Genomic DNA, 27,865 nt, shown 5'->3' on the forward strand with positions numbered 1-27,865 from the left:
TTCTGTAATAGTTGACTTGGTACTAGGAGGAAAGCATACTGATTGACACACTTCATGCTGAGGCACTACTATTCTAACCTTGCACACACACTACACATGGGGTTGGGCAAAAGTAGGTTACAGTTGTGAACATGCAAAACATGGAGTTTATTCTTGTTACTATTTACTAATTCTTGTATTACTTTCCTTGTGAACAACTGTAAACCTGCTTTTGCCCAGTCCTGTATACACTTGAAAGGTTGCTAACTCCCATCTTAGAAATTCTGAGGCAACCAGACTGCCGAGTTATGTTGAATAGAGCTCTAATCAGAATCCGAGGAGTTGTTATGATTCTCCGTGACACAGCATCTGTCTAGACTTCAAGCTACTATACATTAGGTTTTCCTATAGAATATTTTTTCACCTTTCAACAGTTTGATTATAGATCTATGGACTGTGTTTCCCCAGTTGAACACCAGTGTGGAAATAAATATAAAATGCTGAATATATCTTACATTTTTATGATAAATATATATTCACTTATAAGATGTAAGTACATCTTATACTTAACAGAGAAAATAGTAGAGACATTTGCAGACAAAACATTTCAAATTTTGGAGTGACTGGCTGAGGCGATTCTTCCAGGCCCCTTCACAGTGTCCTCCCGCCTTGTCATCGGATATGGGCTGCAGGTTGTTACAGTGTTGGGGCGGAGCTGAAATGGAAGGGTATTAAAAAATACTGCTCCCAAGTGTATTTTTCTTTTTCACATTTATTTATTCAACAAATATTTACTGAGCACCTGATGTGTATCAGTCTAGGGCCTAGGAAATACAGTGGCAAGAGAAAGGAGCAGCATAGATAATCTTGTTTTGGAATCTCTGTTTCTGGTCCCATTAGATCAAGTTCATGCCCGCCATCTTGAGGGAAATCCTATTCATAGTTAAGGTTATTTATTGATGACGCAAATCTGAAAGTCATTGCAGTTTGTCAGGCAGATTAGCAGAATTCAGTGTGTGCCCTGGAAGATGAAATATAAACTCAAAACTAACGTGTCAGTACATCCTTGAAATAATTCTCAGAGTGTGGCATCATGGTCACACTGACCTAATCTGTACTTGTAAGAACTGCACATTTATACAAATACAGTTTATTCCTGTGCTTGTATGTCTGTAAACATGCACAGTAGAATGTTTGGGAATTCAGACACTGGGATTGCATCTATGGCTTCTGGATGGGATTAAGAATGTCTTATTCTTCATTACTATTTTATGAATTTTTTTCTATAATGAGCATATATCATTTTTGTAATAGGAACAGCCTAGGTAAATGGCATTAATCCACAGATTAAAGTTAAAGATCTTTTTAACTATTGCAGTTAAAGATCTTTTCTATGTAGTAAAATTCTTTAAGCACTTGAAATTTATGACAAATGTAAATGGAGTCTATCAACAGTAGCAATGGCCTAATCTGCACATTTGCTTTTCAGTCATCCTCAAGGTCAGACAGTTATAAAGACATCAGTACCTTCCACTATGGCCAATAATAATTTAAAATATGATGACATTTTGACAGTTATATTTTTCTCCAATGTATGCTGGCACTGAGTCTATCAAAGCATTATCTGAAGATAATTTAGAGATTTAAAATGTTAGGCAACTAGCAAGATCTGTCACATAATGTTTAAAAGAGAAAATGTTTTTTACTCCCAAAATACTTCAACCCCATACTAACTTTTTTGTATAACCTACTGATTACTATGTGTTAACCCATTTTACTGAAATCCAATGTTTTGTCTCTTTGTAGCGAACCCCACGCACGGTTCTATGCAGCTCAGATAGTGCTAACGTTCGAGTACCTCCATTCACTAGACCTCATCTACAGAGATCTGAAACCCGAGAATCTCCTAATTGACCACCAAGGTTATATCCAGGTATGCACTGAACATACTGTATGGAATGTATTTGAGAAAGTACTAGGTAAAAAGTCACATGTATTTGACAGCTAACAATATTAGAATTTTTCTTCTTGGAGGAGAAAATTACTTATCTCTAATAGCTTAAACAGAGCTTACAGGTCCACTGCTATTGCAAAGAACAAGCAATCCCATGTAGGATAGACATTGTTTGTGTGTCCTGTAATCTGTACTTGTGAATTGACCACAGGCTCTTGCATAAAGAATTTATAATAGCTGAGTTTGCGAGTGCTCATTTAGTGCCACACGAATTCCAGGTGCTTCTATATGTATCACCTTTTTTAATCCTGATAATGTCATGAAGGGTAAATACTGTTGCTATTCTCTTTTGAAGGCAGATGAAACTAAGGCACAGCAGGGTCACACAGGCAGAGTCAGGTCATAGTTAAGGAACATGTATAAAGGACCCATGGCCACGGACAACAGGGTGGGGATTGACTGTGGGAGCAGGGGGTGGGTGGGGCAAGGGAGAGCAACGGGGGAAAATTGGGACAACTGTAATTGAACAACAAGAAAAATAAATAAAAGGGAAAAAAGAATTGAACCCAGACAATCTGTCTCTGGAGTCCAAGCTTTTTAACATTACAACACAGCTGCCAAAGGGCCCCCGCCTACCAATAGTGGGTTGGAGGCAGGGTTTTCGTCCCACTTCTGCTGTTAATAGAGTGGAGGGTCCCTTTGGACAGTTACCAGACTTCCCAACGGTGCTTTTGCCCTTCTGATAATATAATTAATGGCAGAGCACATATTGGATTTAAGGGATACTTCTAGTGCTGCTTCATTTTTATGAAGACCACTTCTGTGGTTCATTTGCTTCTTTGTGTGAGTCAGGGAAAGGCTATTTAGCATGGGTTGTTTCAGCTACATTCACTCAACAGTCACCCTCAGGGATTAGCCTCAATTCCATTTGAATTAATTTGTTTCTTCCTAGTTTTCATTTTACCCTTGATTTTAAATGTTCAACTTCAATACAGTAAATGCTTTTCTTGTGAAATAATAACATTCCCAATTTTTCTTTATAGGTCACAGACTTTGGGTTTGCCAAAAGAGTTAAAGGCAGGACTTGGACATTATGCGGTACTCCAGAATATTTGGCTCCGGAAATAATCCTCAGCAAGGTATGTTCACGCTGTCGTTATGTAAGAAGTAGAAATATAAGGCATGTGTCAGTGTGGACTCAACACGTTACATGGTGACAGAATAAATGCCAAGACTTACGAAATGTATATATTTTGTAAAAGTAATAGATGTTCACTGCACAGAATTTGGAAAATACATGAAATATAAGGAAACAATGAAAACCCTATAATCTCACAGTCTTTTTAAAAAAACACTAATATCTTTTATATGTATGTTATCATAGTTGAGATATAGTGAATGTACAATTTTTTATTCCACTTTTTTCATTGAAATGATATGAAGCATGCAAACATCATTTAACAGCTTATTCGCAAATATAACTATTCACCATTCTTCTATTGTTGAATATTCTAGTTGTTTCCTTTTTTGACTTTTTTCTCTTATAAATAGCTGTGATAAATAGCTTATGCATCTTTGTGCATAAGCTTTTTCTTCATTTCAAGTTTTCTTTTTTTAGGACAAATTCTTAGAAGTGAAATTATTCAAAGAATATGGACATTCTTAAGGGTTTCCATATATGTTGCCAAAGTGCTTTCCAAAAAGACAGTAACATTTTGTACTCCTACCAGCAATACACAAGAGTGCCTATTCTACCCTACTCTCTCCAGCACTGGGTATTCTTGTTTTTTAAATCATTACAAATTTAATAGGCAATAAATGATATTATGTCTAATACCTTCATTAGATTTTTTAAATATTTATAGCCATGTAGTATTTCTTTGTATGTGTATGAATTGTTATGTCATGTCCTTTACCCATTTATTTATTGTAAGTTAGGTTTTCTTATTGATTTGTTTTCATTCTGTATACTTAGTGTATCAAAAGAATCTGGCACACTTGTTGTGAACATTAGCATACAATCTAAAACATAGAAACCAAAGTTGAGTAAAAGGATCTGGTTCAACATTACATGCTTTCATTATAATAAAAATGTTGTATAATGAATGACAGCATTAGTGAGTTAAATTAAAAGAGCTGAGCAAAATCGATGCCCATTTCCATTAGCAAAACAAAGTGCTATTGCTATTATACTAGCCTTTCCCTTTAAAAAAATGCAGGAGCAGGACAAAAAGGAAAAGAAAATCTCTATATTGTAGTGTCATATTTTAGCTAATAATTTAAAAGCGAAATAATTTGTAAAGCTAAAACTTTAAGAAAAGATTGAAATGTGGGGAGTGGCAAAGGTAGGACACCTTTGACCAAAGATCTGGCAGGAACTCAGCTCATTCCTCTCCGTGATGGAGTTATTTTTTATTGTTTTTTAATAATCACTTGTGCCAAATGACACTGATCATAGTTGATAACAAACTTCATGTAAACATATTAATATTTTTCTACATCTGAATTTGAATAAACTACCCAATTAGAAAGAACCTTAGATCATCCTTCTGGGTCCCAGGCCCTTTTAGTGAGTGTGCTGCTCCGGCGAGCTCTCTTACTCACTTTCCACACACGGCACTTCCTTTCATGTGATTCCGCCCTCCCCAAACCCCGTGAATTATCTTTTCTGTATACCTTCTAGAAATGAGAAGCAGAGCAGTAGATAGCTACAGTAGAATACACTTAAATATTTACATTTTTAAAGTTCCAAATTAAGCATTTAGCTTTCATAAGATCCTGTGAAGTACACGGGATTATCTTTAGTGTATTCATCATAGTATAATCCAACAGTAAGGCATATTTTGAAGTCAGCTGCACTATTTATTGTGAAGTTCAGTGTCTACTATTTTATTTTAAAAGTTTTGACATTCCTAAGCATTCTCCAGAAAACCTGGTTCATAACAACATAAACCTAAGATGGGCTGGCTTTAAGAGGTAATTTGGTCCATCCCACTATTGTTGAGCAACAACTAAATTATCCCAATTTAAGGGTCAAGTCAAAGAACATGTATAAAGGACCCATGGACAAAGACAATAGGGGTGGAGGGAGATTGAATGTGGATTGTGGGGGATGGATAGAGCAGGGGATAGTAATGAGGGGGATAAGGACAACTATAAATGAACAACAAAAATAAAGTAAATAAAATAAATAAGGAATATTTTATTGTTCATAATATTCTTAATGACTTTCTGAAGGAGATTTAATAATATTTTCTAATATTCAATTTCAATATTGGGAAAGTCTCCCCTTATTTAATTTAAACCTAACCCGGTACATTTCGTATCAGGTCATTGTTTCATTCTGTCCTGAATGGCTCTAACTGCTTTTTAAAAAGATTGCTATGCTTGCCCTAACTGGTATGGTTCGATTGGTCGGCTGTAGTCCTTAAAGCAAAACATCACTAGTTCAATTCCCAGTCAGGGCACATGCCTGGATTGTGGGTTTGATCCCTAGTCAGAGCGCATGCAAGAGATGATCAATATTTCTCTTTCACATCAGTGTTTCTCACCACCTCTTTCTCCCTTCCTTCTCTTCTCTCTAAAAATGAATAAATAAAATATTTTTTAATAAAGAAGCATTTAAAAATAAAATTTAAAAAAATCCCTAGGCTTGAAGGTCCTTTTGAAGTCATTCGTGACTTCACTCTCTGCTGAGGGAATTACTAATTGATGTTGGGTGTGGTTTCTCGTAGGGCTACAATAAGGCAGTGGATTGGTGGGCGTTGGGAGTGTTAATCTATGAAATGGCAGCTGGCTACCCCCCATTCTTTGCAGACCAGCCAATTCAGATTTATGAAAAGATTGTTTCAGGAAAGGTAAGTAATACGTTTTATTATTCCTCTATTATTCATTATTTCTATAAAGGAATTTTAAGCTTTGTGTATTGAAGCCATTTGATATTATATTATCCTAAATTCGGAAACATATGGAAATATCCAGAGTTGCTGCCCTTGTAACTGACAATCACTAAAGAGAACAGCATAAATGTTAAATTATCAAAGTTTCTTTAGAAAAAAAAGTTTTATAAACAAATTAGCAAAATAATAAAATAAAACATTTTCCATTTTTAGTATTTTTATTACTTGTAAAAGACAGCATTATAACCCATAGTATTGCTTCAAATAAATAAAAATTGTTAGTCATTTCATGTAGATGTCTCATTGGAGAGATGTTTTAGGGGCTTTTTTTTTTAATGTGCTCTTGCTTTTTTCAGGAGAGACTTACTGTTTGAAATATGCCAGACACCACAAAGTTGAAAGTAAATATAAAATATTTTTAAGACAGAAATTCATAGAAATTATGTAAATAATTATTCCTGTTTATTGTAATAATTGCCATTGACCTTTAGCAAATAGGGAAATAACATTAGTTTTTCTTGACCATGTGTCAAGTAAATACTGTGCCACAGTATTGTACATTTTGTAATTACTCCATAAACCTTCTTTCTTTTACATTTATAATCCCTAGTTTTGTTTCCAAAAGTATTTGTTTAGAGTTAATCATTCGCTCTTCGCCTTGGCTCAGACCTCAGGTCTTTTAAAAAAACACCACAGTCACTTTTAATAGAGATGGACTGTTTCTTCCTGCCACATGGCAAGGGAAGAGGAGGCTTTGTAGAAATCCCAGGAGGGTGCCTTCTATATTTAAGGTAAAGTTTATGGAAAAGTTTTCTTTTTGTTTCCCTTTTTGCTGTTCTTACATGCAGTATATTCTGTTTCTTTGCGGGTTTCTCTTTTGTTTTGTTTTGTTTTGTTCGGCTTTGTTTACATTATATAGCCCCATTTAGAATATGATGAGGAAACAGAGCGATAATTTTGACATGGCATTACCTTGAGATGTTATGAATTTGACTTTTTTGCATTTTGTGACCTTGGAAGGCAGAAATTAGCCTAATAAACATAAAGAACTTGGAGGAGATGGAAAAAGTCTCTATTTCTTGGTATCGCAGCCAGGTTTACACACTATGTTTAGCATGAAAGCAGATCATCAGGACCAATGAACTTAAAATTTACAGTTACAACGTTAAGAAGATAACCTAAAAGCCAATAATCTAGTAGTTTATCTTTTTTACCAGAACCCAAATTTAAATCGTTGATACTGCATAGCTTGGCTGTAAGAATAAGACTGCAATGAGTCTGTCCGCAGACCCCAGGTCTTCACGCTGCAGGCCCTGTGACTCACAGAGCACGCACAGTCTGCTGGGGTCAGAGGGTTCCCATTACCTTTCAGTGTATTTTATGAGAAAAGTTTTATAAAAAATAAACCTATTACAGATTAGTAAACTAAAGCTAGCCATTGAAAAATTTACAGAAAGGCAGAATGACGTACTTTAAAGTATCAGCGCTATCCTTGTTACTTTTGTAGCCCTCTAGGCCTCAGGTTTCTTATGTTTGAAATTATTTTCACTAAGCAGAATATTGAAGTAACAGTAAAAGAACCTTTGAGAGGAACAAAAGAAAACACCAAAAAATATTAGACAAGGAAGTGATTTATTTTTTAAGAATTTGAGAAGTGACTGTAAATTCTCAAGAGAGAATAATGAGAGAACTAAAATATACTTAAAATCACTGATTGGAAGAAGTATATTTTACCAATACAAAGACTAAGAATGCAGGAATAGTAATAATTTTAAATAATTTAATCTTGGTAGTTACAAAGTTTCTGAATTTTTATTTTATTTATGCTTAAATTCATAAAAGGAATCAAATTATCTGACAAGGATGATGTCACAAATAAATTTCATTACTTTGAAAAATTACTTTAGTGAAAATGAATATATATTCATCTATGGATTGGCCTCAGTTTGCCAATCATTCTTTATTGCATAAAATTTTTCAGCTGTTCATGAATATGTTTTAATTTCATATCAGACGTTAACATTTAAGATCCTATATTATCTTAAAATTTAAATCAGCATATATTCTAAAATCTTAACAGGTTAAAATTGGTCACCTTATAAGAGTAGCAATATATCATCACAGTATTTTATTTTTTAATTTATTTTGAAATATTATAGGGTGTTTTGCTTTTAATTAAAGGTGCCAGATGCCTTTCCTCATATTACGTATACAGTTATATCTGTAGAAGTGCGTACATTCCTTGTTCCTTTCCTCAGTTAAAGTAGAACTCATGAAGTCAGAATATCGCCATTACATGAGCTCTAGGTTCTATATTATATAAATGTAAAATCATATTCACCATTTCCCAATAAAACCAATTGTTTCAGCACTCAAATCCATACTTGAACATCTCTCTCTCCACATTACAAAAATGTTTTCCCTCTGCTTAGTAGCTAAAATCCAAATTGGAGACTAACTACTTTTTAATATTTTTAAATTGAGTTATTAAAAATTCCATTATGGCTTTTTATTTATGAATCCTATTTGCATTTAAATTTTTAAATGATCTTAGTGATGTAATATATCATGTAAAATATTCTTTTCATTTAGAATATTTTCTAATTTTTAAAGCATATATATTTTATGCAGCAACATTTTATGTTGATTATATCTTCTATTCTGAAACCATGTTGTTAAAGATTATAGGTATCAGTGACTTATCCAAGTTCAAATAAAATGTATTTAATGAAGTGATTAATTCACTAAAATACATATATTTGAACATTAGATTGTTAATTACTTTCTCTATTACAATATTATAGCTCAAAATGGTATTTTTAAATACACAGAAAAATGATCAATCAGCTTGTTAGATTCTCTCCTCCACATATTTTGCCTTTAAAAAACAAAGGAGGAGGTATTTAAATGTCAAATTATTCATGCAATATTAAGGTTCAGGTTTAAAAATGCAGTTAATAGAAAAGTTTTATAATTCCCAAATTAACCATGCCTCATCTTGACAATGACTGTGCTGAGTTTCTGCAGTCTTTAAATTTCATGCCTCAGTGCCATGTGCTTTGTGACAAGAATCAGTTTGCTTTCCACAGCAATTCTATCTGGCTGAATTGCTCTTGGAAATATGAAAGTCGATATTGTGCTCAAAAATGATACTTACGAATAAGGCAGTCAAGTAACAGCTGTTGTGGAAGTCACAACTTTAGAGCCCTTGACTTATGTAATTTATAAAAATTGTTAGCTTCCTTGTATATAAAGTAAATATTACTCCACTTTTAATGAGCATCAGAAATATACAAGGAAACAGTACACAAAATACAAAGTTTTAAACATATGAGTATACAGGATGATCAAAAAGTTTTGGTTAATTTTTTCTTGAAAGGAAATTCACATTCACATGGAAGGTAACTGATTAGCAGCCACGTGGCTATTCCTTGGGCGCACAGGGTCTCTGACACCACTCCCAGGCCAGGAGATACACTAAGTGCACTGGGGGAATTCAACATACAGTGATAACCAAGGAATGGATAGCTTACATTGTAATGAACAATGTAAGCCTGTTCAATACATTGTAATAAGCCTGTATTGTAAGGTTCCTTACAAGGAAAGGTACCAAGCAAAGTCAGCAAAGGGAAAAGGCACAGGGGGCTGAGTTCACATGAAACCTGGCACAGGCTTTCAAGAGTCCTCTCCCAATGTTAAAGGTCTTCTTTAAGAAGAAGAAAAAAATGATGAATAACATGAATAATAAAATGGCAATATATATACATATCTGTCAGTAATTACCTTAAATGCAAATAGATTAACAGCTCCAATCAAAAGGCACATAGAGGCTTAACGGATAACAAAACAAGACCCTTAGATATGCTGTCAGCAAGAGATTCCCTTCAGATGGAAGGACACATGCCAACTGAAAAATAAAGAGATGGAAAAAGACATTTTATGAAAACTGAAATGAACAAACTAACAAAAAGCTGGGGCAGCAATACTCATACAAAATAGACTTTAAAACAAAGGCTATAACAAGAGACAAAATACCCAGCAAATCCACTTCTGGGTATTTATCCAAAGAAACCCAAAACACCAAACCAAAAAAGGCTTATACATCTATTAATATAGGTGCATTGCACATTATTTACAATAGCTGAGATGTGGAAGCTCCCTAAGTGACCATCAGTAGATGAGTGGACAAAGAAATGGGGCGTATATACAGGGGAATATGACTCAGCATTAAAAAGAATGAAATCTGGCCATCTGCGACAACATGAATGGACCCAGAGGGTATTGTGCTGAATAAAATAAGTCAGACAGAGAAAGACATATGCCACATGATTTCACATGCATGTGGGATCTAAAAAAGAAGATAAATGAATAAGCAGAACAGAAACAGACTCATAGATACAAAGAACATTTTGAAGGTTGCCAGAAGGGAGAGGGGTTGGGCAGTGGGTGAAATGGCAAAGGGGTGAAGACTTGGAAGTTGGGCCCTGGCTGGTGTGGCTCCGTGGGTGGAGTCCCGGTCTGTGAACCGAAGGGTCAGGTCTCCCGTTGGGGCTTGTGGGAGGCAACCGGCTGATGTTTCTCTTCCTCTCTTTTTTTCTCCCTTCCTCTCTCTCTAAAAATAAGGAAAATCTTTTTTAAAAAATACACAGTGGTTGTGACAGAATGGTCATGGGGATGTAAAGTACAGCATAGGGAAGGCAGTCAGTAACATTGTCATAACTTGTGTGTGGTATCAGACGGGTACTAGGTTTCTCGAGGTGATGGCTTTGTAAGTCCTGTAAACGTCTAATCAGCTTGAACATCTGAAACTAATATATTGTACATGACCTATAATTGAAAATTAAAAAATTATTTAAAAAAAACTCTGAAGTAAAAAGAGAAATGAGTTCTCTTCCAGCGGAGTCACGAGGGATACGTTTAATGTCCCCAGGAACAGACTGTGACAACACTGGTGAAGTGTTGTCGACCACGGACGCTCACTAGAGACGCGGTGCCCAAGGTTTTGTTGGAATAACACGTGCACCCTCTGCTAGCACACACCAAAAAGGCAGACCCTCAGACAAAAGCAGATGTCCAGGGTGAACCATGTGTACAAACAGCCTAGGGACAGTGGGGCACTCATATCACTTAAAGTTTTGTATCAGTGTGAGAACTGTTACCATTCCAATTCCCAGGTACCTGCCAAGGGCAAAACTTGCAAGCAGACCTTTCATAGCACTCGCAGGCTTGCACAAGTTCTGTTTCCTAAACAACATATGTGTATGTGGATATACCACTGAACTTTTTCTATGATGCCATTGTTAATGCTTTTGGGGAAATTAAAATGCCATTTTCTATTTGAGTATGGCTATAGTTAAACAGACTCAGACTACTCACGAGTCATTTTCATAAAATGTAAAAGCCCTTTGTTCTACTTGCATAAAACCCAGGGCCATTATTTTTAACGCCTTTCTGTGATCATCTAAAATTCTTCTTAATACCTGCTTCGAGATAGCGCTTTATTCCACTGGTCCTTTGGGCAAATGCTTGCAGCTTGTTTGGGTGGGGTGGGTAGTAGCCCTCCGCAACCATCCAGCTTTGCCACATCTACCACGCTGTCCGCACAGGTAAGAAAACACCTCGGAGAGTCCACGGTTGTGGTACCAGTATTGACGAGTATTTTTTAATTGTCCTAGATCTTTGTTCGTAGATAGGATCCAGGTTGACTAAATTTCCCCAGGTCCTACGAAGCAGTGTGGAGCTTGGCACCGTATTTATAGAAAGCCTAGTGTATGAAGAGTTGTTATGTCTTTTGAAAAAATAACTATTGTATGTGCTAGATAAATTTTTTACTGGGGTTATAGATTTCTAAGAACTATACTTAAATTTATGAGAGATTATTTAATTTTATTCCAACATACTTGTGGACAGACATTAACAGATTGTTTGTCAGCTGTATGCAAACTCTTTGGAGTTATGTTGCCCAGTCAAGTTTATCCTGATGCATGAGATAGTGTACCAGCTAAACAGTCTCCCCCCCCACCACACCCCACCAACTGCTGAAGAGCAGCAGTAAAAACTTTCCCTTCTTCAGTCAGAGGTCAGCTGTGTAATTTCTGTAATTAAGCTGCATATAGACAAATTTGATTTTGGTCTTATTTTATTCTAGAAGAATCAAATAAAATGTTATCCTTTTAGCATAAAAAAATAAAGGCAAAATTTGACTTTGGTCTTATATCTAAAAGAAAAAAATAAATTCAGACTACTGGTTAGTGAATTTAAATTACTCAGTGTAGATACAATAAACAACATGAACTGATTGGCCTTTGGAGATAACTTCCTCTTAAATTTTTAGGAAATAGTAGTCATTACTAAGGCCAAAATGTACAAGACTTTAAAACACGTGCTGAAAACAGAACAAATATTTTGTTAAGTTGGCTCGATTCAGAGTTTTGTAGTTGGTTTAACATGTTATATAATGTAATTTGACGGCTATTTAAGCCATCAGTCATATTTACCATGTCGCCCTTACAAAGCAGGGTCATAGTATCCATTTTCTCCCTCACTGAATCAAACTTTAAGAACACACACAGAGAAGAAAGTGCTTTTCTCTACAGTAGTGCCAGGTGAAGCGTGAGACGAGAAGGAAGGAGAATCTTCCAGCCCTCTCCAGCTGCCTCTTCCAGCACAAACCGCCCTTGGGCTGGGGAAACACAGTGGTAGATATTGCCGTCTTCCACATTCCCTCTGATTGAAAAATTCAGCTTCCGATCATTACGTGTTGCTCTGATGGAAAGGCTGAAAAAAATGAAAAGTGTATTGAATTGGTGCCTGCAAGATATTAGGCATGATGCAAAGAGGTTTCATGAAAGTTGTCTAGTTTCTTTTCACACCTGCCAGATGAAACATGGCAGGTATGTTTCATCTCATAGATGCATTCACTGAGACTCAGAGGGCAAAGGCTTTTTTCTCTAAAGCACAGAGCACGTGTGTAGCTGGAGCTGTGATTGGAGGCCAGGTCTTCTTTCTACACAAACTTAAAGAAATAGCTTGGTAGAATTTTCAAGATGACAAAAGTGTTCAGTTTTATTTCCTTAACTCACGCATCCTATATGTAGGTCAATCAACACTCAAAATTACCCAAAGACTAAAGGAACTTTGTTGCAAAGCAAGAAATAGCATCAAGCATAGCAGTTCACTTGTTATTCCTTCACTTGGTTCTTCACAAACGTAGTTTTATTCTTGCATTACTGATCATACTTCTTCAATCCCCTTGGCTTGGCCCTCTTCTCTTCTTTCTCTGCACTTCTTTTCTGGTGGTCTCATCAAGTTTCATGACTTTTAATGCCGGCTGACAATTTCTAAATTCATTTACTCAGCTCATACCTGACTCATGAGGTACAGACTCCGGCATTCCGCTTCTTACCTAAGCTTTCCACTTTGATGCCTAATAAATATCTCACATCCGACCTAAGACTGGCAGATTTTTGTTTTCCCTAGCAAAGGCACTCCTCCCACCAGCTTTCTTCCCATTTTAGCTGATGACAACCCCATCGCTTCAGTTACTCAGGCCAAGCACCCTGGAGTCCTTACTGGTACACAGGAAACCACTTGGGCTCTGTCTTGAGAAGATACGCAGAATTCAGCCACTTCTTACCCCCTCCCCTGGTACTGCTGTCTCCTGAATCACTAGAGTAGGTCTTTAAAATGATAAATCAGATCCTGCTACTCCTTGAGTACCTTGAAGTGGTTCTCCATTCTCTTCAGAGTATAAAACAATGACCTTACAATGCAAGGTTTTCTGAGGAGTGCAAGCAGGACAATTGTTACAGCATCGCTCTCATCACTAAGTTATCATCTGTCATCCTCACTAGAACATACACCCTGTGAAGACAGGAATCTTTGTCTTATTTTGTGTACCACTATATACAAAGCACATCAGTGCCTGGCACACTGAAGATGCTCATTCAGGATTTGTCAGATTTGAATATCTGCATTCATTAAGTGTTCCTTGAGCTCACAAAATATGCCGTGCCCATGCTAAATACAGCAAATCAGTGTGGTCTGTCTGCTTCAAGAAGCTTTCATAACGAACGATGCCCACAGTCAGGGATAATGATTCGTTTGGTCTTGTGTGTATTACAGACATCTGTATTTTTCTAAATGATCACAGATAATTTTGGTACACACCATGTGTTTTGCTTATCTATATCTCACTGGAGAAATAGATTTATTCTAAAGAATATACCACGAGGAGACTCAGAAGTAACTTGGTAACTAAAGGCTGGCGGGGGGGGGGGAACCGAAAATAAGAAATATTAAGGAAAAAGGATCAAATAAACACTCTAGAAAGTGTGTATTGCACAAGCACCTCTTTCATGTTAAATAATTCCAGTTTCCAATAGTCTTATCTCTTAGATTTGGTGGTCAAATGGGTCTAGACAGTCTCTTCTCTGTATCTGGCTCTTTTACAGCTGCCTCCATATTATTTGTCCTAGCATGAATGGGCAGAAAAATAAAAGCATCAGATTTAAGTTGTTTTCCCAACAGTGAAACTGACTGAGTTAGTAGTTTCACTGGATTTCAGGTTCCTTATCTTTAAAATGAAGGTTTAGACTAAATTAAACTAACCTCCCTCTAGCTTCAATATTCTAAGATTCTGATATCACTTTCTGCAGAAGTTATAATTGATAACTGGTGATAGAAATAATACCATCTTTGATACAGTTTTGAGGGAAAAGTCAGTCATTCTTTTCCTTATAAAAAATCTTTGGTGTTCCCAGATTAATATACAGGGTGTGGCCAAGGTAGGTTTACAGTTGCGAGTACAGAAACCAGTTTATCCTTGTAGTATTATTTATTATTATATTTTCCATACAAACTGTAAACCTACTTTTGTCCCACCCTACTCTAAAAATAAAGGTCTTGCAATTAAAACATAATTGTAAGCTATTTTCTGTTTTGCTTTTTGTTTTGGGGTTTTTTTCTTCCTAATTTCAATTTGACGAATCAGCACGGTTCTGCAGAAAGTTCGGTCAACAGAGAAACTGAGTTTCTGATTACATTTCAGAACAATCATGGGAAAAGGTCTTTCACAATGGTTCGCATTATTTCTCCCTCAGTCTCCTTTAACCCCACGACAGATCACCCTCCTTAACATGGGTTACTGTGAGAGTGGGCCCCTGTCTGAGTCACTGGGGAAGGAGAGGGTGTGATGTGGCGGTGAGGAGGTTGTGTCTACAATTTGAAAAGGTCCCTAAACGAGTCTGCTGTCTACCATCACCTCCCCCCACGACCACGCCCCATCTGAGAGTCATTGTTCTGAAGATTAGACAGATACACACACGTTAACTAATTCACCCCCATCACTTTATCTGCATTCCAAAAGAACAACTTCATTTCGGTGTGTATATTCTTCATGCATTGCAGTGCACATGACCTGTATTCAGAAGATATTCAGAAGATAGTTTATATGTAGTTTGTGTCTGTCCATCATTCCAAACACCACGAAGGAGAGAATAACACATTGCATTGAGCAGTTCGTGAGAACTATTCTAAACCAAAAGAGGTCTACTTCAAATAAGTTATTTCTTTGGAACTTAAAGAATATAACCACTATCTATAGATAAATGGTGTTACTTTTCAAGTAGACAGTGAACACCCCATATGCTCTAGTTTTTATTCCAACTAGGATGAATGAAGAAATGTATAGCAAATATTTTTAAGATGAAAATTTCAGCTTCTTATGAAGTACCTGACAATAGTCATCATCAGGTTATTAAAACATGGAAGTAGTATAAACTAATTAAAAGTGTACATGCTGGACTCAAAGTACCTGGTATGAAATTACAGGTTTACCAATGGTTAGCTCTGTAGTATTGGGCAGATTACTTGTAATCACCTTTAAAATGGGAGTAATAATAGTACTTACCTCAGTGTTATGTTTTTGATGTTATGAGCCAGTGAATATAAACTGTTCAACACAGTGCCTAACTTCTAATAAGACATTGTGTCCTTTGGAAACAAAAACCTCTTATAGTCTGTGATAATACAGGCTTTTCAAAAATGAAGCTTTTGGTGCTAATTTATATGAGTTGACACCCAAATCCTGGTCATATACTAGTTATTTAACCTTCAAATAGTCTTTGGTGACTTGCCACAAACACTTTTTAGTTTCCCTCTGGTGATCATTTTAGTTTATTATTTGCATTACATTTTTTATCCATCACTAGCAGAAAAACAAATTTTCTTCCTAAAGAAGTAAATAGAGTTGCAAACAGTGCTCTTCAAGCTTTCATGTGAGTCACTTGGAGATAGAAACTCCGATGTTTGGGCCCAGAGCCCCATAATCTAAACTAAGTTCCAGGAATCTGCATTTTTATCCTCTACTCTCCCAGTTGATTTTATTTTTTATTTATTTTTAAAAGATTTTATTTATTTATTTTTAGAGAAAGGGAAGGGAGGGAGAAAGAGAGGGAGAGAAACATCAGTGTGTGTTTGCCTCGCACATGCCCGCAGTGGGAACCTGGCCCACAGCCCAGATGTGTGTCCTAACTGGGAGTCAAACTGGCGACCCTTTGGTTCTAACCCTAGGCTCAATCCACTGAGCTACACCAGCCAAGCCTCCCAGTTGCTTTTAATGGAAGTGGGTCCTAGGACCACACTTTGAGAAACATTTATCTGCACAGTAGCATGAGATTGGCAGTCAGAGGACTGTGGTTATGAATCTAGCATTGTCATAGAATCTACCTTTACAAGCTCATGACTTCTACCTTGAAAACATGAGAATATACAAGTATGCTGGTATTTTTGAAAATCAGAGTTCTATATGTTTGAAGACAGTATAATAAAGAGCAAAATTTTTGAGGCGAGGAATCATAAGACTTGCTATCTAATCCCAGCTCTGCCACTTTATAGTGTAATGATTTGGTAAGTTTTATAATGTCTGAATCTTAGTTTCTCCATCTTTAGAGTGAATACCAAATCCACTGACTATGTCATATCTACCTAGGACATAACCTCTGTAAAGTCAGAGGCTCTGTTTTTGCTCACTGTTGTCTATCCGGCAGCTAGAACAGTGCCTGGTACATAGTAGATACTAAATAAGTGACTGTAGAATCAATGAACTACATTATTTGAAATGATCTAATGAATTTTGGGAACAAAAACACAAAAATGGCACAGTTTCTTCCCCCCCAGAATCTCGTAGTCTAGGGAAGACAGACATGCACAAACATCACAGCACATTCAAGTGAACGAATGCATTGTGGAAATCAGCCGAGGTAACGTAGTGCGTCACTTTGCAAGTTACAAGATGATGGTGGTACTTGTACAGAATCAAAGTAAAAGTGGGAGAAGTTCAGGAATGAATCTGTTAACCCTTTAAAGCATTTTCTACAGAGGCCTGTGGTCAGTTTGAAGACAATGCTATAATAATCCAGAGAATAGTGTTTGTGTTTAGTGAGGGTGGAAATATGAAATGGGTCCAAGGTGTACGTAATAGGAAAAGGGGATTAGAATAAAGGTGCACGTGAGCACACATGTACATACAAAGATATGTGTACGTACATACCTTCATGTGTGATGGGGAAGAGGGCAACGAGTTAGAAAGGATAGTGGAATGGTGGTAGTACCCATTTGAACTCTTCAGTACCCATATTAGCAAAAAGGTGAGAACTGGGAATTATGTTGGAGTAGAGAGTTAGAGGAGAAGAATATGTTAAAACAAAACAAAAAATAGACTTAGGTCTCCTGTGCCTAATACTTTATTTTATTGATTGCTTAATACATAATAACATCTTTAGTTATTTTGAGTTTTGTTTTTTTGGTTTTAAGGCTCAAGGCCAGTCAATTAATTGTAAAGTCTTCATAATTTAGGAAGTGTAAAATGCTTTTAAACCAACCTAAATCATTTTTATACTTTCGCATAATAGCAAAATTATGCTTTAAAGTCACCAACAAATACATGAAAAAATGGTTTCCTATGCTGTGAAAAGCAGTGTGGGATTTTATAATCATTTTTAGACTTCCCTTCTCAAAATGTGCTTACTGATATCTTTACATTCTGTGTTTTCTATTTAGATAACAAGTTTAAATTTGTATATTTCTAAGAGATAATTTGTAATGTGGGACCTAAGGGGTCTCTCTTAAAGATGGATGAACCTTCTGATGTTGCTGGAAAAGTTTTGTATGTTACACCCCTTTTTCTGGAGAGGGGCCTCTGTTCTTAAAGAGGGCTCCTGACCAAAACAAGACCCTAAGAGAATAGTCTCATTCACCCAAATTCTCTTCTCTAAGCCTGCTGTGGGGACTGGCATGTGTAGTTAAAAGTATTTGAAGGTTATCACTGCATATTTTTGTTTATATAATGACTTATCATCTTTAGAGAGAAAAAACTTTCTGAAACCAAAAGAGAAATGTCACGAGTCTTGGAATGTGTGGCTTATCACATGGTGTGTTTGCACAGGTCCGATTCCCATCGCACTTCAGCTCAGATCTCAAGGACCTTCTCAGGAACCTTCTGCAGGTGGACCTGACGAAGCGGTTTGGAAATCTAAAGAATGGTGTGAGTGATATAAAAACTCACAAGTGGTTTGCCACGACTGATTGGATTGCCATTTACCAGAGGAAGGTGAGCCTTTCCTTTCTTTACTTTAAAAGCTTTTTTAAAGTTGGCATTTAAATTATGTAAGTAGAAGTATTTTCAACTTAATAGTGAGTTTAATTTTTTTGACCTTTTTCATGAATCCTATTCAAGTCTTAAAGGACCTTTATATCCCACAACTTAACAATGAGTTTTCTCCTTGTATTAGACAATATCCTACGGGTTTGCATTTCCAAACTGATGTGAAGCCACCCTAGAAAGACCATATGTAAACAAATATAGTCTGTAACCCTGCATTGGCACATAGCCAAATTTAATAACATTTAATTGCTAGATTCATCAGTTATTATTCAGTTTTTATCAGTACCTTTGTAATACATTGAGACATTTAATAAAAGGTTTTGCTTTGCTGAATTAACTTTATCTCTCCTTTTGTTCCTGACTCAAAGATAATTTGTATGAATAAAGTGTTTTTATCTTCAACATATTTAATTTTTTTCATAAAACCAAAATTTCTAATGCTTTAGACTTGCCACATTTAATAATGCTGTGCAGTCACATGAGTGAATCTCCTTAGGAAAAATGTAAGTGCTCTAATTAAGTATTAACAGCACAGTTCTTCTTATCTGTATCTTTTTTTAAAAATATTTTATTTATTTATTTTTTAGAGAGTGGGAAAGGGAAGGAGAAAAAGTGGGAGAGAAACATCAATGTGTGGTTGCCTCTCATGCGTCCCCTGCTGGGAACTGGCCTGCAAGCCAGGCATGTGCCCTGACTGGGAATCGAACCACGATCCTTTGTTTCTCAGGCCCACACTCGATCCACTGAGCTACACCAGCCAGGGCTTATTTGTATCTTTTATAAAAGATTACTAAATCAAAGCAGTACAAGAATTCTGAAGTGCAGGAAATAAAAACTATAGCAAAACCAGAACAGTGAGAGTGTGGAACCGCATCTGTATCTCCTAAGGAGGCTGAGAACAGCCGCGAAAGTCACGGGACAGCTGTTAGCATCCTGCCTCAGCTGGATGTGTTATGTCTCTAAGAGCAAGGTTCTCGGCAATTTAAAGTAGATTTTTAGGTCTTATAAACAGACACTTCAGATTCACCTATTCTATTTATTTATTTATTACTCCAAAGTGTGGATGGCATAAAATATTATATTAGTTTATTTCCTAGAACCAGTGAAGTACTTTATAATTTATTAAAAGCAACTCTGTAAGTTCTCATCTTAATCTTTGAAGTAATCCTGTGGAATAGGTGCTACCATTTCCACCATTTTACTAATTAAAAAAAATTAGCCCAGAAAAATTAACTACTTTAAACTTAATGGGATAGTTGCCAACATCCCCTGTATTCGGCCCCAGGTTCTTCAGCATCAAATACGATTCTCAGGATCCCAGGATCATACGGCTGTTAACATGAAGGCCCAAACCACTGAACAATACACTTCTTTAGAAGATTTTTTTAATAGATTTTACATATCATCTGCTTAACTTCTATGCCTTCGTCGTATTGGGAGTAGGAAGACTGCCTCAAAGGCAGCAAAAGAAAAACCGTGAACTCTGCAGTTAGGTAGACATTGGTCCGAACCTTGAGTCAACCGGCCGTTAGCGTTGGGTCTTGAGCAAATGTTTATGCTCTTGAAAGCATCCATTCTCTCATCCTGAAAATTTGGATTGAGGTAGAGAATGCAAAAGGAAGAGTAGTCTTGGGAGAAAGACCGGATGGATAAGTCCAGACTCTATTTTTCTTTCTGGGTAAGGTATGTTTCATATAGTTGTAAACAAATAATTTGTTAAGAAAATGAATTTGAAACTCATAATCCCTCGATCCAGACAGCACCGCTGTGCTCTGAGTCACTACATGACGTCAGTAACCACCGAGGATCCCCTTCCTCAGCCCCGCTCTTGCCCTCAACTTCGGATTGTTAATAGCACAGTGCTATCTGGGTGACTTATTTAATCTACATTTTTCTTTAGTGCTTTTGATCTATCTTTTTTTGTCATTCTTTAATAACTTGCCAGTTACCCTCTCAGCATTTGTTGAATAATCCTTATTTGACCCCATATTTGAACTTCCATGTTTACTAATAGAAAATTATTACATACTTCAGTCTGTTTCAGAACTTTCTTTTTGTCTATTCTTGTGCCATACACCAGGGGTCCCCAGCCTGTGGGCCATGGAAAAGAATCCATAATTCCATATTTTCCAGCCCTTTCATTATAGCACAGTGCACACAACATAAAATTGACGGTCTTAACCATTTGCGAGTGTGCAGGTCGGTGCCACTAAGCACAGTCCTGTCCTTGTGCAGCCGTCACCACGTCTCCAGAGCCCTTCGTCCCGTGAAACTGAAACTGTCCCCATGAAACACGAGCTCCTCTGTTTCGTTGGTCTCTTCAAACATGTATATGGTATTTGGGACTCTTAATTGGGATCACGGGACATTAATTAGAAGAGAACCAAAATCTTGAGAGTTCTTTATACTGAACATGTTATGTTTCTGCCTTTATCCAAATATTTTCTCCCATTCAGTAAAGTTTTAGAGACCCCTCCCCAATTCAAGTCCAGTTTCTTTCTTAAAGTTATTTTTGTATTGGCTGCCGTCCTGAATGGTCTCTTTCTCATTATGACAGAACACAGGAGGTAAAAACATTTCCATGTTTCATTATTACCTCCCCCTTACTAATCTCTGTTACTGATTTCCATAGCTTTTTCGTGATTCCCTTAAACATTATTGACAGATAATCACAGGGGGTGGAGGTATCATTTGCCTTTTCTTTTTCAATATTTATATCTGTATTTCCATTTTGTTTTACCATACGTGCTAGGATGTATAGAGTAACATTTTAAAAACAGTAGCGCTGTTGAGCTTCTTGTCTTACTCTTCTTTGCAATGTGAATCCTTTTCCTGTCTTACCCTCAAATATGAAGTTAGCTCTTTGTCCTGTATAAGTATTCCTGGTTGAGAAATACCCTTGATTGCTACCCAGTATACTGTATTATATCTTTGACATATTACTATGGGTGAGACAGTTTTACATTCCTGCAGTGAACACCATTTAATGATGGGGTATTTTAAAGTCTGCCCATAATCAATTTACTAACATTTAAATTAGGATTTTTACTTCCACAATCATCAGTTTTATTGATCTGTAAATTTTATTTTTCTGGAGTTGAGATTATGTGGATTCATAAAATGAGTTTGGGAATTTTGCATGTTTTTTTATTCTTTAGGAAATTTAAGGAACATAGAGATCATCTTTATTTATTCCTCAGAAGTTTTTACTAATTCTTTGGATATTGGTCTCCTTGAGTTTCTGCCTCTTCTTGAGTCCATTTTAGAAATGTATATTTTTCTATAAAATTAATTATATCCCTTTGTAATTATCATTGTTTACATTATTTTTATTATTATATTTATTGTTAACACTACCTATAGAGGTACTTAATAGGTTTGCTTAAGGTTTGTCCATTTTATTATTATTTTAAAGATTTATGGCATGTTTTGAATCTATTCATATTTATATTTAGATGTAAAAATTTCCGCTGTTACTTGGCAAAAAATTTACTAATCAATGCCCATCATTATTGTCTTTTTAACAATTCTTAAAATGATACAGAACCATTCATTTAGAGTTCATATGTTTTTCAAAGGACTCAACTTTGTCCCGGGTTAGTAAAGGGCTTATCTGCCAAAAAGTAGCAAACAGGTTATAGTACTGGGCAAATTGATCGACAGCAGATCTTGATTATCAGTAGAAATGGACTTGGGGATCCCAGGATAATTTAAAAATAGAAATGATTCAGTACTGTAACATAGCCACTTGTTTTTCAGTACTCTAACATAGCCTCAACTGTAACTATGCAGAAAGACAGGAAACAAGAAAGTGGCCTAAAATTCAAACCGTGCAGTCATTTTCTACAATTGATTGTACCAGTAGGCTCAGTGCTAAATTGCCTCATGACTAGATGTGAGGCGACTGTCTCCTTAGCTCATTCTTATGCGTGGTGCAGACAGCGGTCCATTCCCCACAGCAGCACGTGCAAGTCAGCAGCTGACAAACAAGAGGCTCTGCAGTCCTTGTTTTTTACCTTCTTCTTTTTAAATATCTTGTTTTATGTCTGCCTTATAATATTATAGTCATGCATATAAATGACTTATAAATAAATACTATACATATATTGGTGGCATATACTCTGTTTTATTAAAAATTATATAAATCAAAATACTTTGGAGACCATGTGTATAGATATTATTAGAAAGGACTCTGGGCCACTAGTAGAGAATCATGAATGGGAGACCTACTTTAGCCATTTGTCAGTCATGTTAGTTTAGTCAGCTTTCTGTTTGGTAATCTGTAGAGTGGCATTAAGACACCTGCCCTGCCTCTCTCACAGTGCTGTATTGAGGAGGAGAAGAAATAGCCATATGTATGATTCTTCATAGGTACGAAATAGCCATATGTATGTAAACACTATAAATGCTGTGTAAGTTGTAGTATATGTTCAACATTTAAAATCTTTTCCTCAAACATATTCAATACACCACATAAATTTTATAAAGACCATATTTTAAATAATAGAAAGATCTTAGTTTTAGGATCCAAGAAGAGAAATGATCAGAATTTAACAATTCTGTAAGTTTAACAGAAATTTGGGTTTTTTCAACTTTCAGAAAGGTTTGATAGCCAGATGTTTTAAAAAAAAATTAACTTGGAAAATTAAAAAGGAGGGAGATTAAAAGTAAATCTAAGAGTTAAACTGTAACCACAGGAGAAAGAAATTAAGGAAAAGAGGATGGGAAAGCAAGGGCTTTAGAAATAAGGAACTGATAAAAGACTGGAGCTCTGTAACATTCGGTGTGAGCATTGATGCCAACAGTTAATGATCTTACAAATCTCTAAAAATATTCTGTTGGCCTGTACTATTCATTGAATGAAAATGGTGAGATTAAGAGCAGAACTACTTTTTGCTGCTTTTTCTAATGCTGTTATTCCCACTTAGGGACTTACAGACATTTAAAGACACCATTGTGTATCAAATGGGAACTTATTTTCCTTAGTGTTTAAAAACTCTCAGACATTTGTCTCTCCTCTTATTCTAATGTGTATGGGTTTTTTCTATACCACCAAGCATTTAACTCGATTCTTAGTCAGCCTGGAGGTAGCATCAGATCCCGCAGGTGAGAGCTCAGCACTGCAAGGCTCCCTGCTCCCCAGTCACTCCAGACACCAGTCTCAAGTCCATTTCTGCACCATTGCTTCCGACTAACTACTTGTAGATTGCGGGTTCTCACAAACCCCTCTTGGGGTTGGATTAATTTGCTAGAGCCGGTCACAGAACTGAGAAATTTTCCTTACTGCATTACTAGTTTATGGTAAAAGGATATAAGTAGAAACAGCCAGGTGGAAAAGGTACATAAGGCAAAAAATGGGGGAAGGGTTCAGAGCTTCCCGCTCTCCCAGAGCATGGCACTCTTCCCAAATCCCCACCTGCTCAACAACCCAGAAGCTCTCCAACCCCATCCTTTGGGGGGTTTAGGCAGGCTTCATTCCATAAGCGTGAGTGATTAAATCATTGGCTTGGGTCACTGAACTCAATCTTCAGCCTCTCTCCTTCCCAGGGGGTCTGAAGGTTCCAGTCCTCTAATCACGTGACTGGTTTCCCTGGCAACCAGCCCCCACCCTTAGGTTGCCCAGGGCTTTTCCGAAAGTTGCCTCATTAGCACAACAAAAGGCATCTTCACCACTCTCTGTATTTAGGAAATTCCAAGGGTTTTAGGAACTCTGTGCTACAAAACCAGGATGAAGACCAATTACATTTCTTATTAGAAATCACAATCTCACTTATTTTTCTGTCTCAATTACAGGTTGAAGCTCCATTCATACCAAAGTTCAGAGGTTCTGGAGATACCAGCAACTTTGATGACTATGAAGAAGAAGATATCCGTGTCTCTATAACAGAAAAATGTGCAAAAGAATTTTGCGAGTTTTAAATATGAGCAACAAGATGACATCAGAACTCACTCTCAGTCTTTGCACTCTGTTGAGAGAGAGGGTGGAGCTGAGACAGTCCTTGTTGAAGCAGTTACCTAGTTCCTTCATCACAGCGACTGAGTGAGGCCTTGACTGCCATCCTCTGTGTGCACTCTGCGTCCTCCTGTGTCACAAGGCACCGCTAAGCGGCCATCGTCTGTGCCATCACACAGAACTAGGCACTCTCCTGCTTCTCTTTGGTTCGCCTTTCTCCTCCGCACCTGCATCCTTTTTCTTCCTTTTTCATTCATTAGTCTCTCTCCAAACAGTGCTTCATTTTATTTTGTTGGTGTTTGAAAAGGGCAGTGTTGTGGCTGCGTGATATTTGAAGGGAAGGATAGTGTTCCTTCTAGTAGTTCTTGCCAATATTTGTGTTGGTCCATGGCTCAAAGATATACTTTCTGATCGTAGTTTTTACTTTGAGTAGTTCAGACTCAGTTTTGCCAGAACTCTTGACAGTTTTTGAAGATAGAATGTTTTATTGTCATGGAAATGTATACAAATTAAAAAATAACTCTCAAAATTCACTGTTCTGGCATTAAATGTGGATGGACTAATATGAAGTAGCTAGACACAACAACGTAGATTCCTATAGATCAAAAGTTCTATTTCCCTCACTTCTTTTTATATCCTCCTCCCCTCAAGTAATTAAGTGACCCGCCTGTACATTGTGACAAGCGTGTCTCATTCACAGGAAAAACCAATGGTGTGGGTTGTGATCACCTAGACTGTCCCCTGGTGTCCGCATTTCTGTAGGTATTAGCGAAGAGTTCTCAGATTTCTAAATCTTGACTCTTCCATAAGGGTTTTAGCCAGTATTTTAATAAAACATGACTAATGAAGTGACAAAATTTTAAGTTTCCCAAATAAGTCCTCATTGTAAACTTTTTAAAGGGAAAGAAACTAAAAAAGAACATTAATGTGGACAAATACTTTGTTAAATCAAACAAATGGCTTAATGCTTGTGAACAGTTCAGACAGGCCCTTATTTAAATGAGGGTGTTCGTTTGTTTTTGCTCTGTTATGTTTTGTCAGAGTTCAGAGCAAAGGAAGTCCTGGCCAGGTTATCATTCCAGTGCACTACACTGTGTGTCTGGCTGAGGTGGGGGCTCCGGTGGGGCTCCGGTGAGACTCCAGCTGTTATCCTGTGCCGCACGGTGAGGAAAGGGACAAACTTGATACAACTGCCACAATTGCGTTTTCATTTGAGGTGTGGTATTTTCAGATACATAACAATTTCCAGCCTCTTTTCTCTCAGTAAACAGAATGTGCAGAATGTGTGATCATTGGAGCTTAGTTTTTTTATGTATTCTTTTGCCAACTGACTTAATAACATTACGGTCACGTAGAAATTTCAGGCACTTTTGCACACTTAGTTTAGTGTTTGTTGAGAATCCATAGCTTAACTCAGTTTTTTAAAATATTTTTATCTTTGCTTTTAAATCTTCCCATCTGGTTTTTTCTCTGTGAGTCAGTGACCTATCTTAAAAGAACCCACCAAAATAGTTGAAAATAAACTGGCTCATTTTTTATGATCCATTTACATGCATATGAGGTGTAGTTTTTAATCACACTGATCTTAATGTATGCAAGCATTTCATCTGCTTCATTACCGGTGCGGGCAGAGCACCGACCCTACTTCCTTTCATCTCCACCACACCCTTGTAAATCCTTTGGAGACACTGAAAAAGCCTGTCTGAGATGTTCTCTGGATCGATTGGTACATCTTTTGGTTGTCAAGTGTTTCTGCATGGTTATGTCATTTATAAGCTGGTACTGATTTCAGCTTTTGGTCCACCTATATTTAAAATGTGCAAAAAAAAATGAACTACTTTGCTGTAGCAAGTTTTGATGTAACAAAAATATATCATCATGTTCATAAACTTATATCGTTTGTATAAAATATTTTAATTAGGTTTTTTTTGTATTTCATTTAGACCCAAGAACACGCTGATCATTGTATTCTATATGTATGCTACAAATTCTATGGGAGCTTTGTTGTATATTACTGTAAAATTATTTTAATAAATCATGGGGATGACAATTTGATTATTACATTTTAGTTTTTGGTAATTAAAAAGATTTCTATGAATTCTAAAAATATTTTTTTTAATGAAATTGCTACTGTGCAGCACGACTTGCTGTAGAATCTATCTGGGTAGATGACGCGTACGCAATACATTGGTTTTGAGGGCTATTTAGCCATTGCATTTTACTCTCTATTTAAAGGACATGAGCAAGCTTTTAAATATATCGAGGGAGTCTATTTCCAGCCAATCACGTACACTGAATTAGAATATCTTAAAATTGTACAAAGTTCTCAGTTTCTGCCACAATTTAGCCAAGAACAATGTAAAAACTTAAATAAGAAATAAGTGGCATGAATCAGTATTTAACCTCCAATTACGTTATTTGAAACAGAAGAAATTGTGTTTTTATTTGGTAAATACGAAGATGGCAGTGTAGAGGAAGGAGCCCTAGACTGAAAGTCAAGGACAGGACAGGCAGGTAGTTTCAGGCCTGGCCCGTCACCACCTGCGTGACCTCGGCTGCAGGTCTCTTAGCTGTAAAATGGAAGAGTTCCGTTGGGCAGTTTCTAAGGCCCCTTCTAACTTGCACGTGTTGTGATGAGATTCTTTTTTATAAGATTCTGAAGGGGTAACATGGTTGAAGTAAATTTTGTCAAGATGATCTTTTAGAGCATCTCTCTTCTTTCTTCCAGTGTTCATAAAATTCGTTGAATATCATGAAAAAAAGCTCATGTCTGTTCAGATTCCCTCCTCTTTCACAGATGCTCAATATCCAGTTAATATCAAACTGTCAACCTACCAAAAAAAAGATATTGTGGCTTGTGGGTGTTGCTCTCATGTTTTTGATATGTTCTTGTACTGACTGCCCATTGGCCTGAAAATACTCATTGTAAGCTTGAAAAAGAATCATTTTTCTTTCCCACTGATTGTGTTTTCTGCTTGTTATAAGATTCAAATGAAATAATGTATGTGAAAGCACCTTGTAACCTGTAACCTATCAATGTAAAATGTTAAGGTGTATTGTTATTTCACTAATTACTTCTTTGTTTAGAATGGAATTTCCTATGCACCACTGTAGCTAGGAAATGCTGAAAACAACTGTGTTTTTTAATTAATCAGTAACTGTAAAATTAAAGTATCTTCAAGGGATGAAACAATTTATTGGGTATTGAATTGTGTCTCTTGCCCTTCTCTCCTGATTTGTTTTCTGTGAATACTATAGATGCTTGGAGATTCCTAATTTTTATGTTTGGGTTGGTCTTTTGCTGGTGGGAACAGAGCAACAGGGTGGGGGGAATGTCCATCAGTCAACTCCAACTGGGGTTTACTAAGAAACTATATATTCCATAGTTTTAAAAAAGTGTTACTACTTCTTCCTCA

General features: G+C 36.6%; 1 protein-coding gene across 3 annotated transcripts in view; it reads left to right on the forward strand.

Annotated features, from left to right (window-relative positions):
• The window catches only part of PRKACB (protein kinase cAMP-activated catalytic subunit beta), a 107,678-nt gene extending 81,201 nt beyond the window's left edge, over positions 1-26,477 (forward strand). For 2 of the 3 annotated variants that reach the window (XM_037163952.2, XM_037163950.2), the window contains exons 6-10: positions 1,786-1,912; positions 2,977-3,072; positions 5,668-5,790; positions 18,278-18,442; positions 24,290-26,477. In XM_037163952.2, the coding sequence (XP_037019847.1) occupies positions 1,786-1,912; positions 2,977-3,072; positions 5,668-5,790; positions 18,278-18,442; positions 24,290-24,415 (637 nt within the window). In that variant the 3' untranslated portion in view covers positions 24,416-26,477. The remainder of the gene's footprint in view (positions 1-1,785; positions 1,913-2,976; positions 3,073-5,667; positions 5,791-18,277; positions 18,443-24,289) is intronic. The other variant, XM_037163951.2, reaches the window with a different exon arrangement.
• The last annotated feature ends 1,388 nt before the right edge of the window (positions 26,478-27,865 follow it).

The sequence above is a fragment of the Artibeus jamaicensis genome, unplaced genomic scaffold, assembly GCF_021234435.1.
Source record: "Artibeus jamaicensis isolate MK-2021 breed Jamaican fruit bat unplaced genomic scaffold, CSHL_Jam_final scaffold_1019, whole genome shotgun sequence".
Taxonomy (NCBI): domain Eukaryota; kingdom Metazoa; phylum Chordata; class Mammalia; order Chiroptera; family Phyllostomidae; genus Artibeus; species Artibeus jamaicensis.